At 40.6% G+C, this 20022-nt stretch overlaps 1 protein-coding gene across 5 annotated transcripts in view; it reads right to left on the bottom strand.

Annotated features, from left to right (window-relative positions):
* Positions 1 to 20022, bottom strand: part of PEX5L (peroxisomal biogenesis factor 5 like) — a 228969-nt gene that overhangs the window by 13655 nt on the left and 195292 nt on the right. For all 5 annotated transcript variants that reach the window (XM_041732035.1, XM_041732032.1, XM_041732033.1 and 2 more), the window contains one exon: positions 871 to 987. In XM_041732035.1, the coding sequence (XP_041587969.1) occupies positions 871 to 987 (117 nt within the window). The remainder of the gene's footprint in view (positions 1 to 870; positions 988 to 20022) is intronic.

Here is a 20022-nt window from a genome sequence, read left to right as displayed (position 1 = left end):
ATTGCTAGGTAGGTAAATATTTTGGATTGAACAAATGGAAGTTATCCAGAGCTATTAATTAAGATTTCCTCTACCACAAAAAAATCCATAAGACACACTTATTTGTGTATATATAGTTTTTCCTTGAGTAAGGAAATTCCGTATCTTTTTCTTTCAAGTCATTTAAATTTATTTTTTTAAATGCTCCTCACCTCTTCACCAAGTGTATGTATGTATGTATTTCTATTAATTTTCTCCCGCCAAATGTTTTTAAAAGCTTAAACCCAAGGGCAACTGGGGCTTCATGGGTAATTTGGCTGGTTCTTCACCGAGCTCACACATTTGCTGGGGCTCCTTTCAGGGGAGTATCTTTGAGGAATCCCCTTGGGACTTGATCTGCTGTGTGAAGGGTGTGAAGGGTATGAAGGGTATCTTTTCCACTGAGTTTCTTTGTTAGCTGTGTAAGGACCACCTGTGAAATAGAGATCTAAGCCCCTACTTCACTCCACTGTCGACCGATACCATTTCTGTTAGCTCATTCACATGGCTCACGTGAATGGCTGACAAAAAGTATTGTGAGATTAGCCAGTTCTTGTTCCAACACACTCTCAATGTCAGTATTTGCCAGCAGTCAACATGCAAGCTCTTGTTGACTGCCAAACTGTATTAGAATTGATAAAACTAAGAGTATTTCAATCCAGCTTTGCTGTCTTTGCACATTGGCTAATTGTATTGTTTTCATCCACCAGAAGATCTTCTAGGTCAGACTGGGATTGGTTTGTCTGTTTGATTCTTGATTTTTTTTTTTGCAAAATAATGACTACTTTATAAAAATGCCATGCAAAGAGGTTGAGAAAACTGGTCAGCATGTATAAGAACAGAATTGGTCACCTTCTCACTAGCCGAGATCGTAACTTGGTTCTGAGCTTCTTGATTCTCCGATATCCAGTTCCTCCGGGCCATTTCTTCCCATTCTGCTTGCATCTTATCCCAAAACTCTGTATCTGACTAGTAGACAGGAAAAATAAAGAGAGATGAATTTAAGAACATGCTATGTCACCTGCTTTATTTCTAGAAAGACAGTTTTCCTCAGAGGTCAAAATGAATTCTGAGGAGGAATAAAATGTTCAAACTGGCCACCTCCAATGATACTCACGGTTGAAGAGCTCCTGGAGGGTACTTAGTGGTCAGAGTGTTGAATTGGATTATTTGTGACTTTCTCCAGCAGGAAAATAGTTACCATCTGAAGGACGAGGATCATATATACCAAATTCAGCTAAAAATCCATTACTTGAACATTTCAAGTGTGGGTACTGGGCACACATTTTAGGAAGGATGGTCTTAGAGTTGCTCTCAGGATATGAGGAATTAGAGCAATAGCTTTGGGACTGGATGGCCAAGTGACTTGGGTAAGCAGCCGACCATGGACAAAGGAGAATAACATTAGTTGACCCTACTCTGTGCCAGGCACTGTGCTGGGGGAAAATTGATCATGGTCACAAAGCTGGGATTGCATAGGATCAGAACCCCAGTGTGGCTTCCAAGCCCATGCTTATCACCTATGGCAAAAAGGGCCTCCCAGGGCTAAAGAATGAAGGACCGTGGCTTTTGATGTGAACTTGAGTCCTCTTAGTCAAGGTCTTATCTATGGCAGGCTGATTTTTTTTTGGAAAAATATTACTTTGTGTTTTTCTCCTTATAATTTTCCTTTATGTTTTCCAAAAGCAAAACCAGGTCATTTGCTCTGCTTTACTTCAGGGGAGGACAGAGGCAGCAATTTTCTGCCAGAACTGTCCCTGGTTGGCTTCTATTTTGTTGAGCCCGAAGAGAATACTTTGGGTGTCCTGTTGTGAGGAAAAATGGGCAAATATTTTAAAGAACTAAGAGATGAAGGGGAACTTCCCCGGGGTGGGAAAGAGAAGAAGGGTCGTGGATTCTGATGAGTGGGAGACTGGGGCTGAGCTTTTAAGTTTTTCCTTGTGAATTGGCCTGACTTCCAAGAGGGTGACAGAGGGTATGACTGGGGGCTGACTTCAACCCTGATTTCAACATGGCAGGGACATTGGCAGAACCTGGATTTCAAGGACCCATTTGGGGCTTGTTGGCTGTTAGCCATCAGCATGACAGACAAGACGATGGAGACTCTGTCCTTGATTTCTGGCACCACATAATCCTTCCATAATTGGTGTCCAAGACTAAGTGTAAGAGAGGTGCTTGCAAACCACTTAATTTTCTTTAAAGAAAACAAGGGATATTGTTGCTTAAACACCTGAATCTGGGACTGAGATGCATACTCTTACCTGCAAATCTCAATTTCTATGATTCTAAGTCCTGTGACTTGTTGACATACCATCAAGGCTCCCCTTGACCTTTCAGTCCTTCTAGCCTTACCTTCTACTTTATCCTCATGCCTGGTGGTGATTACTCTATGGTGGGAACTCTTCAAAGTTACTCTAAATGATAATTATAAGCGTATTTCTTCTGGATATAAATGTTCAAGGAATAAGGGCCAGCCCAGTGTGATTAATCCCAGTCTGGTCCTGTAATTCTCTTTTATTATGTCCACAATGCTCCTTCCTCCCACAGGGATGGGTCCTGACCCTTAAGCAGAGGCCTCCCCTTGACGAAGGGTCAGAGCAGCAGGCACCTTGACTGTGTCTAAGATGCTAGAAGCACATGGAATGGCTACCACTTATCCAGGTTAAGGTTAGGAGTAAAACTCCAAATTTCTTCTTTAGCAAGTCTTTTTAGTAGAATACCACATTATGCAAACAGAATGATCTCAGGTATACTAAAGCAATGGCTTAATAAAAAACTAGAAGGAAATATGCTGCCGTGTTAAGAGTAATCTGTCTTTGAATGGATGATGAGTGATTTTTTTTCTGCTTCTTTATACTTCTCTGCACTTTCTGAATTTTCTATGACTATGCATTGCTGTTCTAATTTTTTTTAAAGTTCAAATGACAATAAAAAAGAACAAATATCTGTCCTTTTTTAAATACCAGAAACCTGAATATTTAGATACTAAGGAATTTGGAAAAAAAAATTGGAAAATATTTTTGGAGACTCATCTTCTTGAATAGTTTTTCAAAGGCATAGGTGCAACTTGTCTGCATAGAAACTAAGATAAATCTACAAGTGAATTTTATAACGTTTACTGATTTTTCCAAGTCTTCTGAATGAAAGAATGATTTCATAACGTGTACATCTTGATTACAAAAGGATGCATCACTTTTCCTGCAGCTTCAAATTAGAGCCATGGATGCAGAAATAAGACTGTGGTAGACAACAGGACCTCCGTGAAGGTGAGGCTGCCAGGCTTTCATTTAATGAGATACACCAGGACTTACTGTTACCACTTAGAATAAGTTCTGCTAATTAAAGTGCACAGCACAGATTCATTTAATTACAGATGACTACTTTTAGCACAATCAATTTTTATCCAGCCTCAGAATCCAGGCTTCATTCACATAACTGCAATTAACACTGCTTCTTTTTTCTATTTCTAATCATTTTTCAAGAAACCTGAAACATAGTTGAATTTTCACCACTGTAGATAAGACTGAGGGATTTTTATGTATTGATGATTTTCTCAGCTGTTTGGGATTTTATGGATTGTTTTTGACACTCTACAGGGAATAAGTTTTCTGCTTACACCAGAAATGAGCTATTGGCAATCCATTTTCATTTTTAAAATAGCTTCCTGATGGTAATAATGGTAGATATTCATGAGAAACTTGGGTTATGTAGTAGAGTGGTTAAGAAAAGCAGCTCTCTCCTCAGATGGGCCTGGGAACAAATATGACAATATCACTGACCTTCTGCTAGACCCTTGACTCCTCTAGATCTCATTTTCCTTGTCTTTAAAATGAACATACAATGATGATCTTCGTTAGTCATTATGAGGATTAAATAAGAAAATATATTTACATTAAACACATGGAAGATGTTCAATAAGCAATAAGTATGCTTATTAGTGTTTCTGTATCACGAAAGAAAGAATGAAAGATCATCTACAACCTCAAAGCACAAATACACGTCAATGAGTATCCTGATGTTGTAATTTGCTGTAAATACATATCCTCTTCTAGATACCTTTCCTCTCTTTATTTAAATCTTTCCCAGCTACCTAATTATTCAAAGATTGGAGCAAAGTTAAGACGATTATGGAAAAAAAAAGACTATCATGAAGCATAAAATGATATTTATGAAGAGTTCTTACAACATGGAGCAGGCCTTGAGTTATACTGTTCCTTCATAGGTAGTGTGATCATAGTGATAGAAAACAACAAAAAACATGTTGGGAAAAAAACATGTTGTAGAATAATGTATCAATAGCATTACCTTCACAGGATGGTATTATGAGTAATTGTCCTATCACCTTTCTTTGTGTTTTACAGCATTTCCTAAGTTTTCTATTGCTAACATATTATTTTTTGTGAAAAAGTAAGATTTGGTTAAAAAGTACTTCTGGGGTGCCTGAGTGGTTCAGTCCGTTAAGTGCCTGACTCTTGATTTCAGCTCAGGTTATGATCTCAGGGTGGTGAGATGGAGCCCTGTGGCAGGCTTGGTGCTCACAGCAGAGTCTGCTTGAAATTCTCTCACTCCCTCCCCCTCTGCTCCTTTCACATGCTTTCTCTCTTACTCTCTCTAAATAAATGAATAAAATCTTAAAAAAACACAAATTCTTCTCAATTTCAATTTCTCCAAAGACCCTACACTAGAGGAATCTCTTATTTCTTTGAGTTCCTTTGAACAAATATTGTGAACCAGTGGTTAGAAGAAAGATGTGTGCTAGAAGCTTCTATTTTCCTTATAAACTTGGACAAGTCATTTAAACCCATTTGTACATTGTTTTTTGTCATTTGTAAAGTGAGAAGACTGAATTGATTACACAATAGCTCAGGTTTCTTTGTCTATGCAGATTGACTCAGAAGGTCAGAATAAGTGGGACAGGAAGAGGGCTTCTAGCCTATTCGCTGATCTCTAAAAATTATACTTTAAAGCATTTTCCCTTTACTTCTTGATTATAAAACTAGAAAATAAAAATTTCTATAAGAACCATGACACAATTACTACTCATTAAATTAAAATATAAAGAATAAAAAAATAAGCAATTTAATTTAGAACCAGGGCATTTTAAGAAAGACTAGCATATTGCTACTTCCCATTCACCAGTCTATTTTGGTTATCCTTGAGTTAAAATAGAGATACTTTCAATTTTGTGGTCAGGCATAACTGTTTAGTAGAAGGATCCTAGGGCTGTGCTGTGAAAGAACTGTTTGACGTGGGATGATATGCCCATTGTGCCTGTGAGGAGTCTTTCTTTTTGCTTCTTTAGATATCCATTGTCTGCCACTGGATCAAAATTTAAACAATCCATTCTCTACATGTAAAAGAAATGAGAGCAGCCCTTGCATGGCAAGGAATTAAAATCACTGTGCAAGTTTGGATAAGATATTTGGCATGACAAACAATTTCTGTTGAGGTAAAACTATGTGTAGATCAGTAAGAGGGATCTTATTGCCCTGGGATCCAATAGCCTAGGCTAGCAAAGTGTGGCTGAAACATTCTCACTCACATCTTTTATGGACTAAAAGCTACTATTAATCAAAGATTCCATGCGGCTGCCCAAAGAACATATTCAACCTGGGGCAGTAAGAATAGATGCTTACCACCCTGTTTGAGGATGGGATAGAATTTCAATTGGTCAGAATTAGTTTGAGTTCCGGGTACATCCTTGGGTGTCCCACATAGTGATGGTCATTGGCAAACTGGAGTTTATTCCGGCAAGAGTGAATGGGCAAGAGTAACTCAGTTTATGAAGCAATTCATTGGTAAAGCAAGGCTCAGAAGGATGGTGGAGCTGAGTAAGCAGGCTTAGCCTTGTCTTGCAGACAGAAGAACTAGGGTGAGCGACTGGAAACTCCTGGGGGACAGATTTTTATCAAATGCTAAAAATGTAATGGGCTGTTTTCTCTTCAGAGGGATGGTTTCCCCAACATGGAGCCTGATGCGGGGCTCCATCTCACAACCCTGAGGTCATAACCTGAGCTGAAATCTAGAGTCAGATGCCTAATCAACTAAACCACCCAGGTGCCCTAATATTAGAGATCTTTCCACAGAAGTGGAATGATCAATGTGAGGAGTACTTGTAAAGATGATTCACAGATTTGTTTGACTGGATGAATTCCATAGTCTCTTATGACTTTGAGTATCAGAATGCAACATTATTAATTAATTGATTTATTGTGTCAACAGGAAAGCTCAAAATTTATAGTCTCTGAGATAAGAAATGGGCTTGTCACACATGCCCCTCTGTCAATCTAAACAGTATAGACAAGAAAATGCATGGGCTTTGGCATCAGATAGAATGGGCTGCAATACTGGCCACATACCCTGTCACAAGACCTTTGGCCATTTAGCTCACCTCTTTAACTTGGTTTCCTCATTTGTAAAATGTAAAAAGTCTTGTAGGGTGGTTGTGCAGATGAAGGAAAACAATGTATGTAAAGTGCTTAAAACTTGTCCTATTAAGAATGAAGGAATTGGAGAGGCGGGGCCAGGTGGTGGAGGAGCAGGGTCCTCAGCTCACCCGGCCCCCGCAACCTACCTAGGTAACGTTCAAACCATCCTGAACACCTACGACCTCGATCCCATCTGAGATGTAAAGAGAGAACAGCTGAAACGCTATGGAGAAGGGTTTTCACCTCTAACAAGATAGGAAGGCGGGAAAGATAAAATAAAAAAGCATCCAGTGGGGGAGGGGCCGCGAGGAGCCGGGCTAAGGGGGCAGTGGGAGCCTCGGGACAGGAGAGCCCCGCCCGGAGAAGCGGGAACTTTAAAAATCCGCACCAGGTTCTTCCCCGAGGGAAAGGCGCTGGCAGGGAACTCGGGCAGGATCCCAGGAGGGGCGGTGGAGCCCCCAGGGTCCCGCGGTCACTAACAGAGGAGGGGCGCCCGGGGGAGAGTGCCCACACCCGGGGCTGAGCGCGGTAAAGGGCTGGAGCGCCCCTTGTTGGGGCCCTGGAGCAGCTCGGAGGGGCTCGGGCGGCGGCTCCGCGGAGGGGGCTGCGCGGCCCCGGAGCGATCCCAGTGGCGCAGGCCCCTGAGCCCAGGGCGCGGGGGACACCGCCGAGATCCCGCACTCCCCCAGGACAGGCGGAGGCCTGGGAGGCCCCGAGCTGTGTAGATCGGCGCCCCCGCCCCTGGAGCATCCAGGCCCCTGCGGACTGGGAGCCGGGAGTTACTGGGGGAGCTGACTCCAGGGCTGGAGAGCTGGCCGCCGCCAGTGGGGTTGTCCCTCCCTGTGTCACCCTGTGCCTGGGATGGAGCAGGGCTGCCAGGGAGCAGGGGCCTCACAGGATCAACAGCTCCCACTGAACCGTGCACCTGGCAAGGGCGGGGCAGCTCCCCCAGGTGCACACACCTGAGAGTCAGCACAGCAGCCCCTCCCCCAGAAGACCAGCTGGAAGACAGGGTAAGAGCAAATTCTTGACCAAGCCGCGCTGGAGAGCTCCAGGGGAAGTGGAGGGACTTACAGTGTATAGAACCAGAGGATACCTTGTCTTGTTTTTTTTTTTTTCTTTTTCCTTTTTCCAGTACAACTCGTTTTTACATAAGACTATAAATTTCCAATATTTTTTCTCTTTTCCCACCTTAACTACAATATTTTACCACCTCTTCATTTTTAAGTTTCTTCTTTTTTGACTTTCATACTTCTACAATTACAGGTCTTAGATATATTTTCCACTTCTAGAGTCCCTTCAACATACTCAATTTATTTTTGGGAGATATACAAGAATTTTTGTTTTGTTTTGTTTTGTTTTGTGTTTTTTGTTTTCTCTGCCTCATTTTGTTCTACAATGGTGGAAGTTAATACCTTCTAAAATGTGACCAGCATGCACCCAGAACCAAGTGGTATACCATGCTGGTTCATTCTGTGAGATTATATTCTCTCTTCCTTCCCATTCTGCCCCCCTCTTTTATCTCATTTATGTTTTGGTGGTCAATGGTGGGGCTCTCTACAATGTTTCTGGTTTATATAAATTTGGGACTGAGCATCTTCTAACATAGAGAACTTAAAACACTCATGACCCAGAGGATCGCCCTCTAGGACCCCTTAGGTAGACTACATTCTCCCTTCATTACAACTTTGTCACCACCATTTCCCAGTCCCCTCTTTTTTCTTCTCCTTTTTTTCTTTTTCTTTCCTCTTTCCTTTTTCTTTTTTCTCTTTTCTTCTTCTTCTTTAATATTCTTGGCCTTTTATTTTTTACTACTTTGTTTTAAAATTTATTTTTCACTTTAGTGGTCCTTTTGTTTTACTTAGTTCTGATCTTTCTTTTCAGTTTCTGGACTCTGACCTTGTCAGAATCACCTAGGGTGAAATTTACTTAGGTAGTGGTTGATATTCTGGACTCAGCCCACTCATACAGCTACTCTGCACTGAGCAAAATGATTAGAAGGAAGAAGTCACCACAAAAGAAAGAATAAGAACAGTACACTCTCCCACAGAGTTACACAATTTGGATTACAATTCAATGTCAGAAAGCCAATTCAGAAGCACAATTATAAAGCCACTGGTGGCTCTGGAAAAAAGCATAAAAGATTCAAGAGACTTCATGACTGCAGAATTTAGATCTAATCAGGCCAAAATTAAAGATCAATTAAATGAGATGCAATCCAAACTAGAGATCCTAACCTAATGAGGTGGGAGAAAGAGTGAGCAACATAGAAGATAAGTCAAAGGCAAGGAAGGAAGCTGAGGAAAGAAGAGTAAAACAATTAAAAGACCATAAGGAAAGGTTAAGGGAAATAAATGATAGCCTCAGAAGGAAAAAATCTACATATAATTGGGGTTCTGGAGCATGCTGAGAGGGCCAGAGGGCCAGAATGTATTTGAAGAAATCATAGCTGAGAACTTCCTTAATTTGGGGAGGGAAACAGGCATTCAGGTCCAAGAGATAGAGAGGCTCCCCCCCCCCATCAATTAAAACCATTCCACACCTCAACATTTAGTAGTGAAACTTGCAAATTTCAAAGATAAAGAGAAAATCCTGAAAGCAGTGAGAGACAAGAGATATCTATATGGGAAGAAATATTAGATTAACAGAAGACCTTTCCACAAAGACCTGGCAGGCCAGAAAGGGCTGGCATGATATATACAGGGTACTAAATTAGAAGAACATGTAGCCAAGAATACTATATCCAATAAGGCTGTCATTCAGAATAGAAAGAGAGATAAAGAGCTTCCAAGATAGGCAGAAACTGAAAGAATATGTGACAACCAATCCAGCTTTGCAAGAAATATTAAGGGGGACCCTGTAAAAGAAAGAGGAAGCCCAGAGAAACAATCCACAAAAATCCAGGCTGAATAGGTATTATGATGACACTAAATTCATATCTTTCAATAGTTACTCTGAACATGAATGGGCTAAATGATCCCATCAAAAGACGCAGGATTTCAGACTGGATAAAAAAGCAAGACCCATCCATTTGCTGTCTACAAGAGACTCATTTTACACCCAAGGACACCTCCAGCCTGAAAATGACGGGGTAGAGAACCATTTACCATTCAAATGGTCCTCAAAAGAAAGCTGGGATTGCAATCCTCATATCAGATAAATCAAAGTTTATCCCAAAGACTGTAGTAAGAGATGAAGAGGGACAGTATTACTTAAAGGGTCTATCCAACAAGAAGACCTAACAATCATGAATATTTATGCCCCTAATGTGGGAGCTGTCAAGTATATCAATCAATTAATAACCAAAGTAAAGATATACTTAGATAATAATACACTAATAGTAGGAGACTTCAACACAGTACTTTCTGCAAATAACATATTCTAAGCACAACATCACTAAAGAAACTTAAAGCTCTTAAACAGAAAGAGATTTATTTATTTATTTATTTATTTATTTATTTATTTATTTATTTTAAAGATTTTATTTATTTGTTCATGAGGGACACACACACAGAGAGGCAGAGACACAGGCAGGGGGAGAAGCAGGCTCCATGCAAGGAGCCTGATGTGAGACTTGATCCCAGGGCTCCAGGATCATGCCCTGGGCCGAAGGCAGGCAGTCAACCGCTGAGCAACCTAGGCATCTCACTTAAAGAGCTTTAAATGACACACTGGACCAAGTGGATTTCACAGATATTTATAGAACATTGCATCTGAATGCAACTGAATACACATTCTTCTCAAGTGCACATGTAACTTTCTCCAGAGTAGACCACATTCTGGGTCACAAATCAGGTATCAACTGATACCAAAAGATTGGGATTGTACCCTGCATATTTTCAGACCACATTGCTTTGAAACTAGAACTCAATCACAAGAAGAAATTTGGAAGAAACTCAACACATGGATGTTAAAGTGCATCCTGTTAAAAGATGAATGGGTCAACCAGGAAATTAGAGAAGAATTTTAAAAATTGATAGAAACTAATGAAAATGAAGAGAGAACAGTTCAAAATCTTTGGGATACAGCAAAAGCATCCCTAAGAGGGAAATACATCACAATATAAGCCTCCCTCAAAAAAATGGAAAAAACTCAAATACAGAAGCTATCCTCAGACCTAAGGGAATTGGAGAAAGAACAGCAAGTAAAACCTATACCAAGCAGAAGAAGAGAAATAATAAAGATTCAATCCGAACTAATGAAATAAAGACCAGAAGAACTGTAGAACAGATCAACAAAACCAGGAGTTGGTTCTTTGAAAGAATTAATAACATACATAAACCATTAGCCAGTCTTATTAAAAAGAAAAGAGAAAAGACTCAAATTAATAAAATCATGAATGCAAGAGGAGAGATCACAACCAATACCAAGGAAATACAAATCATTTGAAAAACGTATTATCAGCATCTATATGTCAACAAATTAGGCAATCTAGAAGAAATGGATGCATTTCTGGAAAAGCACAAATTACCAAAACTGGAACAGGAAGAAATAGGAAACCTGAACAGACCAATAACCAGCAAGGAAATTGAAGCAGTCATCAATAACCTCCCAAGACACAAAAGTCCAGGGCCAGATGGCTTCCCAGGGGAATTCTATCAAACGTTTAAAGAAGAAACAATATCTATTCTACTAAAGCTCTTCCGAAAGATAGAAAGGGACAGAATACTTCCAAACTCATTCTATGAGGCCAGCATTACCTTGATTCCAAAACCAGACAGGACCCCACAAAAAAGAATTATAGACCAATATCCCTGACGAACACAAATGCAAAAATTCTCACTAAGATACCAGCCAATAGGATCCAACAATACATTAAGAAGATTATTCACCATGACCAAGTGGGATTTATCCCCAGGATGCAGGTTGGTTCAGCACTCATACAACAATCAACGTGATAGATCGATCACATCAACAAGAGAAAAAACAAGAACTGTATGATCCTCTCAGTAGATGCAGAGAAAGTATCTGACAAAATACAGCATCCATTCTATATCCAAACTCTTCGGAGTGTAGGGATAGAGGGAACATTCCTCAGCATCTTATAAACCATCTATGAATAGCCCACAGCAAATATCATTCTCAATGGGGAAAAACTGAGAGCCTTTCCCCTAAGATGAGGAACAGCACAGGGATGTCCACTCTCACCACTGTTATTCAACATAGTACTAGAAGTCCTAGCCTCAGCAATCAGACAACAAAAAGAAATAAAAGGCATTCAAATTGGCAAAGAATAATTAAAACTCTCCCTCTTCGCAGATGATGTGGTACTGTACATGGAAAACCCAAAAGACTCCACCCCAAGATGCTAGAACTCATACAGCAATTCAGCAGTGTGGCAGGATACAAAATGAATGCACAGAAATCTGTGGCATTTCTCTACCCTGAAAATGAGACTGAAGAAAAAGAAATTAAGGAATCAATCCCATTTACAATTGTACCCAAAAGCATAAGATACCTAGGAATAAACCTAACCAAACAGATAAAGAGTCTCTACCCTAAAAACTACAGAACACTTCTGAAAGAAACTGAAGAAGACAGAGATGGAAAAATATTCCATGCTCATGGATTGGAAGGATAAATATTATGAAAATGTCTATGCTACCGAGGGCAATTTATACACTCAATGCAATCCCTATCAAAATACCATGGACTTTCTTCAGAGAGTTGGAACAAATCATCTTAATATTTGTGTGGAATCAGAAAAGACCCCAAATAGCCAGAGGAATATCGAAAAAGAAAACCAGAGCCGGGGGCATCACAATGCCAGATTTCAAGTTGTACTACAAAGCTGTGGTCATCAAGACAGGGTGGTACTGGCAGAAAAACAGACACATAGATTAATGGAACAGAATAGATAATTCAGAAATGGGCCCTGAAGTCTATGGCCAGCTAATACTCAACAAAGCTGCAAAGATATCCACTGGGAAAAGGACAGTCTCTTCAATAAATGGTGCAGGGACAATTGGACAGCCACGTGCAGAAGAATGAAACTAGACCATTCTCTTACACCATACAGAAAGATAAACTCAAAATGGATGAAATATCTAAATATGAGACAAGAATCCATCAAAATCCTAGAGGAGAACACAGGCAACACCCTTTTTGAACTCAGTCACAGCAACTTCTTGCAAGATACATCTATGAAGGCAAGGGAAACAAAAGCAAAAATGAACTATTGGGACTTAATCAGTATAAAAAGCTTCTGCACAGCAAAAGAAACAGTCATCAAAACTAAAAGACAACCTACAGAATGGGAGAAGATATTTGCAAATGACAGTATCAGATAAAGGGCTAGTATCCAAGATCTATAAAGAACTTATTAAATGCAACACCCAAGAAACAAACAATCCAGTCATGAAATGGGCAAAAGACATGAACAGAAATTTCACAGAGGAAGATGTACACATGTCCAAGAAGCACATGAGAAAATGCTCCACATCACTTGCCATCAGGGAAATACAAATCAACCTCCACCAGTGAGAATGGTGAAAATTAACAAGTTAGGATACAACAAATGTTGGTGAGGATGTGGAGAAAGGGGAACCCTCTTGCACTGTTGATGGGAATGTGAACTGGTGCAGTCACTCTGGAAAACTGTGTGGAGGTTCCTCAAAGAGTTAAAAATAGATCTGCCCTACCACCCAGCAATTGCACTGCTGGGGATTTACCCCAAAGGTACAGATGCAGTGAAATGCCAGGACACCTGCACCCCGATGTTTATAGCAGCAATGTCCACAATAGCCAAACTGTGGAAGGAGCCTCAGTGTCCAACGAAAGATAAATGGATAAAGAAGATGTGGTCTATATATACAATGGAATATTCCCTAGCTGTCAGAAACTATGAATATCCACCATTTGCTTCAACATGGATAGAACTGGAGGGTATTATGTTGAGTGAAGTAAGTCAATTGGAGAAGGACATTATATGGTTTCATTCATATGGGGAATATAAAAAATGGTGAAAGGGATTATAGGGGATAGGAGAGGAAATGAGTGGCAAATATCAGAGAGGGAGACAGAACATGAGAGACTCCTAACTCTGGAAAAGGAATAAGGAGTGGTGGAAAGGTAGGTGGGTGGGGGGCTGGGGTGACTGGGTGATGGGCACTGAGGGGGGCACTTGACGGGATGAGCATTGGGTGTTACAGTATATGTTGGCAAATCGAACTCCAATAAAAAATATACAAAAAAAAGAAGAAGGAAGGAATAGGCAGTTAACATAATTTTATATTCGTAAATATATGAAAAAATGTCTTTTCAGATTAGAGAGAGGATGCCATAATATGACCTGTAAACTGTGTGGTTTGGAAGAAAAACAATAATATTGGTACTAGTGCTCAACACAAATTTTCTGGTTGCTCTGGGTTAGACACGCTCCCTTGTTTAATGAAATCGGCCATCACTGCCCAAGTTGGCAGGCACCTGGGCCAATAGCCTGAGGCTTTCACCAAACAATGTGGTAGCAGGTTGGCTGCAAAACATGGGGAGAAAAAATTGGAAATGATGGGAAGGAGAGGAAAGAGCACAGGAGGCTGGAAATAATACAAGGCTTGAACAGGATGTCAGAAGGCAACCAAGAGACATTTTTAACAGAATCTAAGATGTTTTCCTGTTCTTTTTCTCTTCTTCCTTCCAGGGCAAGCAGCAAAGAGGAATGGAGTGTGAATGCATAGTGAGCAAATCTTGTCCAAATGGGCAGGGGTAATTTTTTAAAAGAACTTTTAGCATATTCATTAGCAAATGAATGCTTCTGTGGAGCCAAGGGTCACATGATTCTACCTGCTATAGCTCCAGTAGTACCCCTGTATTTACAACAAAGAGCTGCTTTCCAGGTGCACTGGACCTGGGGGCTCGGTGACCAGACCTGGGTTTGCTGCTGCTTTGGGAATGAGGCTTTATTTTGCAGCTGTTTTGCAGGGCCTCATGACTGTTCCTTAGGCAGCTAGTGACCAAGGGCTGTAGGACTATTTTACCGTGGGCATAAGGAGATGGGAGGACCTTGGAGTTTGGGCTTTGCTTCACATCCACGTGGTAACAAGTCCTATGATAAAGGGACTGGCCTGTGGAGAGTTGTAGTGAGAGCCCCGCAGTTGGCTTTCTTTTTGTGAGGCAAGTATCTGACTTCAGTTTTGATTGATCCACTTCCAAGACGGTTATCTTGAATAAACATATTGGGCCATTCACTCTAGATAAAAAACCAGGGCATGCATGCCTGCTCCCCTCCCCCAACCCCACCCCCCCTCCACCCCCTCCCCCAGTCTCCTTTGTTTTAAAGATCTTGATTGATTTCAATAACTGACCATGTGGGCTGCTTGTTTTTTTTCTCTCTCCCTGTGCTTTAAATTCCTACATTTATGTTTTAAAATCACCAATAAAGAGTGAGCCCTCAAACCCTAGGCCCCCATCCTCAACCCCAATAAAAGCAGAATCTCGGGCCTGCTCTTTTTCTCTCGACCCATGACCTCACTGTGTGGCCTCAGGAGTGCCATGTAATTTCCAGGACTTGTAAGTAATATACTTTTTCTTTTTCAAAGTTTCCTGGTGGTTACTGCTGAGTGCATCCTGAAATCATAATAAGAACCACAAGGGTAAGTCCAGCCACAACATTGGTTATTGATAGGCTGAGATCAACACAGAACAATGATGAAAAACAGGCAGTGAGATTCAGTTCCAGAGGGGATTTCTTCTTTAGCGATGTCCACGAGTGGTGAAAAGTTACTGAGAAACTCCCTCCTACCTTTAATAAAATAAGGAATTAGAAATATTTACTAAACCCAGACTATGTGTTTGTGCTTCCCATTACAGCAATATTAAAGAACAAAACAAAACAAACACCTAGATGTGGGTATTACTCTTAAGAAGCTCTCTGTCCCATGATAAAATAAGAATTGAGACAACTGTAATTCAGGATAGAGTGAACAAATGATGCAAAAAGAGATGAAATCACTTGCTAAGGTCATACTAATTTTGGTAAATAAAAGAGCCAGAATTCAAGACATTTCATTCTTTCCTTTTTTCTTTTTCATTCTTTCCTTTTATGGCAGATTGCATCTTCCAAAATGGCTTAAGCAGTATTTCTGGCCCCTCATCCTCTTTAGAACCTTGCCACACTCTATTAAGTGGTGGAGTCACGTGCCTGTCTTTGAACACTTGCCTGGACAAATAGAATGCAATGGAAATGACCTGCTCTGACTTTTGGGACTAGATCCTACAAAGTGATACACTTTCTGCCTGTCTCTCCCTCTTCCTCTCAGGACACTCACTCCTGGACTCCAGCTATCTAGATGGCTATCTATCTAGCAAGGAAGTCCAGCCTCAAAGAGGCCACATGTAGGTGTTCTAGCTGTATGTTGCAGCTAAGGTGTCAGGTGACTACTGGCATAGGCCATTGGACATGAAAGTGAGAATACCTTTGCTTTTGTTTGTTAAAGATTTTATTTTTGGGCAATGTCTACATGCAATGTGGGGCTAGAACACATAACCCTAAAATCAGGAGTTGCATGCTCTGCCAACTAAGCCAGCCAGGTGCCCTGAGAATGCCTGCGGATGATGCCCACCCCTTATCATTAATGTGAGCCATAGAACCATGCTGACCCATGGTGGGACCCGACAATGAGCCATCCTCTTTGAGCCCTACTCAAATTACATATTTTTTGAGCAAAATAAATATTGTTTCTTTAAGCCACAAGTGTTGGAGTAATTTGTTATATAATCCTAGTAACTGGAACATACTTTAGGTTTGAAGATTGGAGCACAAAAGGAAGACTAGGATAATGAAGTATGGTAGCATTTTCCCAAAGAGTATTTTAGAAACAGAATTCTGTGCTCAAATGAGCTTGAGAAACTTTAGGTTAAAGCAGAGGCAGCAGATTGGTGGCCCATGGGCCTGATCTAGCCAGGAGACACGTTTTTGTCCCCTCAAACTGGATGTAAAATTTTACATCAAAACCCAGAATTCCGGTATCTCAGGAAGATCTGTTAATATTAGGCTAATGTGACTAGAAGCAGCAACCCTCAGGGGATACATGTGGTCTCCACTTCATCATAGCCACTGCCAGATCGTCATCTTTACCTGCCTGGCTCTTGGAAGTAACTAGTTTGCAACTTCTGGACAAAAGTGAACATGTTCCTTACTGCATGACTTCCCAAGATCTTCATATGCTAATGTGTATTTTAAGTCTCTAAGTGCAGGTGTAAACAATAGTCCTTAAATAGATCTGCCTTGAAACTCTGACAAGTGCATCTGTCCTTAAGGTTCTCTAGAACACAGCCTGGAAAATGCTGATATAGGAACTCAGGGCATCTGAAATTCCACAAAAACTCTATGGTGGGATAAATTCTGTGTATCCTGAGAAGCTATCAGGGACAAGAATCTACCACTTGGGTTTGTTTTCATGTGATTGTTTCCAGTGAAACTCCTCTCCAATTAGCCAGCAGGTTCTCTAATCCTCACATCTGCTGTGTGAATCAGAATTCTTCAAGAATCTGTTGTTGTTATTGTTCAAGAAAAGGAAATGAAACCCAGAATGTGGAGGGAAGAATTAAAATAATTTTTGTAGGCTTTTAAGAAGACAACTCATTTGATGAATTTATCTTGTCGATGCTAACTAGTCCCTTAAAATGGCTTTGAAACTACATATAATTAGGTATGCAGATTGGACAAAGATGGGAAGAAACATTAAAAAATGAAAACAGTTCATTTATTAATGTCATGGGAATTCTGGGTAGCTCTGAGCCTTTTCTCCCCCAATTTTCTAGTTTCCTTTATTGTTGTTGCTTTTAACATAACAAATAACAGATAACTTTTGATAAAGGAATTATTTTTCTGGTGACCAACAACTTTTAAGTTCTATGATTGGTTCAGGGCCTGCAAAAAATGTAAACATCCTTAGTATTAGAAATAGTGATTAAGAGGGGCACCTGGATGGCTCAGTTAAGCATCTGCCTTTGGTTCAGGACATGATCCCAGGGTCCCAGGATGGAGCCACACATCGGGCTCCCTGTTCAGCAGGGGGTCTGCTTCTCCCTCTTCCTTTGCCCCTCCCCCCTGCCTGTGTTCTCTCTCTCAGATAGTCTTAAAAAAAAGAAATAATGATTAAGAATAGAAGTTTTGGAGTTAGTCTTGGTAGGAATCCTAGTCCTATCACTTGACTGTGGTGTGACCTTGAACGAGTTAAAAAATCTCTCTGCATCCTGGTTTCTCCACATAAAAATGATGTTGTTGGAGGAGGTAATTGAGAGGAAATGACTGCCAGTTGGCCTCAAGCTAAACCTGGGTAATCAGAAGCTCCTCACCTACTCCCCCATCCTTTGAATGTATGGTCTGCCTACTGTTCCCACAGTGAAAGCTGTTCTAAGGAAGCAGCCTTGAGAGAAGAAGGCGTTGTTAAGACCATCTGGGTGGTATATGTGACTGCACCAAGTTAAGGCCTCTGCATAAACTTTTTAAGATTCTGGTGGGCAGGTGTAGAGCTCTCATCTTGCAGCCACATAAGATAAGCATCATATGTAAGTTTCCTTTCTTACTAAACTTGCCACTCACCAATCTGGAGTGGTCTGCCACCTTGTTAAGTCTCTCCTTTTCCCCTGTGTATTGGCCCAGTTTATGAATCAACAACTGGAGAACAGCCAGGAGACCAAAATAATGGGCCTTGTGAATGAAGTATTCATAGGAGAAATCCTGAATTAGCCACTGACCTCTGTGTGGGGAGAGGTGGCCCACCTCTTACATGCTTGTGGACCACCATGTGAATCTCAGGACACCCTGAAAATGCCGGCAGGTTTGGTCCAGGCATTAGAGAAACTACACACAGCACACTGTGGCAAAGAAGGGAAACTAGTGGCTGCCAAAGTGGGCTGGTCTCTAATGTGGGCAGCTCGGCTGGCCATTGACGCCCAGCTAGAGGCTGAAGCTCGAGTTAGAAAATTGGAAGAACTGAGGCCACAGAAGGACCGCAGTTGTCAACTATTCTGCTACCTCTGGGGATGGCAGAGAAGTTGGGAGAGCAGGGTAATAAGTTGGAAAACGTAATGGTCAATTTTGCAAAGCTAGGAGGGTGCAAGTTGCCTCGGGTTAAGATCTAACAGCTTGTGACAAAGCCTGATTGGGACGCTAAGAGGTAGAGTACCTGGGAACATGGAGAGAGCCAAGAGCAAAGAGGGGGATGTTGTGATTGACAATGACAACTGACAGGACTCAAGCAGTCTGACTCCTAACAAAAAGGGAAAATTTAAATATTAACTACTTTAGATTTCTGATAATAAAAAAAACTATACCCCAAAACTCTTAGGAGAAACTTGCATTCTTTCTCTGTGCTCTAAAGTTGCAAATCTTTTCATGTCCTTGAAATATAAGAACCCCAGGAGGCCACAAAAGCCCTGCCCACAATTGCCTGAGATGCAAGGAAGAGGAGGAGAGACAGATGCCCGTAGAGGCTTCCTTGCCCCAACTCCTGTCCACAACCTCCATAAGATTACTAATAAAAGGCACATACAAATCTTAAAAGTCTTTGCTAAAAATATTAACAAAAAGCCACGTTAGTGGGTAACCTTCACTTGTTCCGTCTGCCAGAGACACATTTGGATTTAACTGTTTTATAAACTAGTGAATTATATATCGTTGTACTGGATTAATGGCAAAGTTTTGGAATGAAAACCTTGGGATCTCTGTGTATGTTATGTACGCCCATAGATACATATTACATATGCGATGTTTTTCTTCCTCTGGAGGGTATTACCAAAATTAACTTGCAAAAGAGCTCTATTTAATTAGCTTAAAGGAAAGTAATATTTAATATCAATAGTGTACTTATCTAAAACTGAAGCTTAATTTTCTTTCATCTGCTAAAAGGATAAAGTTTTCTTGGACTATTGGTTTGTTCTTGATGAGATTATGAAAGGGTTTTCTTTACCTTTTAAGTAATCTGCCTAGAAAGCAAGGATTCTGTTTCTTGTGCTTTGCATTGTCTTTATCAGGTCTTTGATTACTCACAAAAAACTGAGACTTCTCCATTGAAAGAGCTAGTTTTTTTGCAACTATATGACTTTCTGTACTTGCTTTTGAAGTCTTTGTCACTTTGGTTAAATTTATAATTAAGTATTGTTTCACAGTGACCTTTTCAATCAAGTATTTTAAACCTCTTGATGTTTTTGACAAACTTCACCGAAATCTTATTTTATTTTTATTTATTTATTTATCCAAATTCAAATTTTAAATGAGGGCTTGTGGACCTTGTCCTAACTGGGATTTTTCAGATCCCTGGAATATCTCAAAAGACGTGTTTTCTTCTTATAAAAGAGAGAAATTGAAATAATTAGGCTTAAATTAAATTAAAAAGGATGTACTATCAGATAAACTTTCCTTGGGGTATATTTACATGCAATTCCTAAAAATCTGATATGTCCTGGTATAATGTTATCAGTCATAATTTTAAAACATATGTCAAAGGGGCACCTGGGTGGCTCAGTTGCTTAAGTGTCTGCCTTTGGCTCGGGCCATGATCCCAGGACTGAGCCCCATGTCATTGGCTCCCTGCTCAGTGGAGAGTCTGCTTCTCCCTCTGCCCTTCACCCC

Source organism: Vulpes lagopus, chromosome 17, assembly GCF_018345385.1.
Source record: "Vulpes lagopus strain Blue_001 chromosome 17, ASM1834538v1, whole genome shotgun sequence".
In the NCBI taxonomy this organism is placed as follows: domain Eukaryota; kingdom Metazoa; phylum Chordata; class Mammalia; order Carnivora; family Canidae; genus Vulpes; species Vulpes lagopus.
The sequence above is the reverse complement of the archived record's forward strand: the minus strand, read 5'-3'. Positions and strand labels throughout refer to the sequence as shown.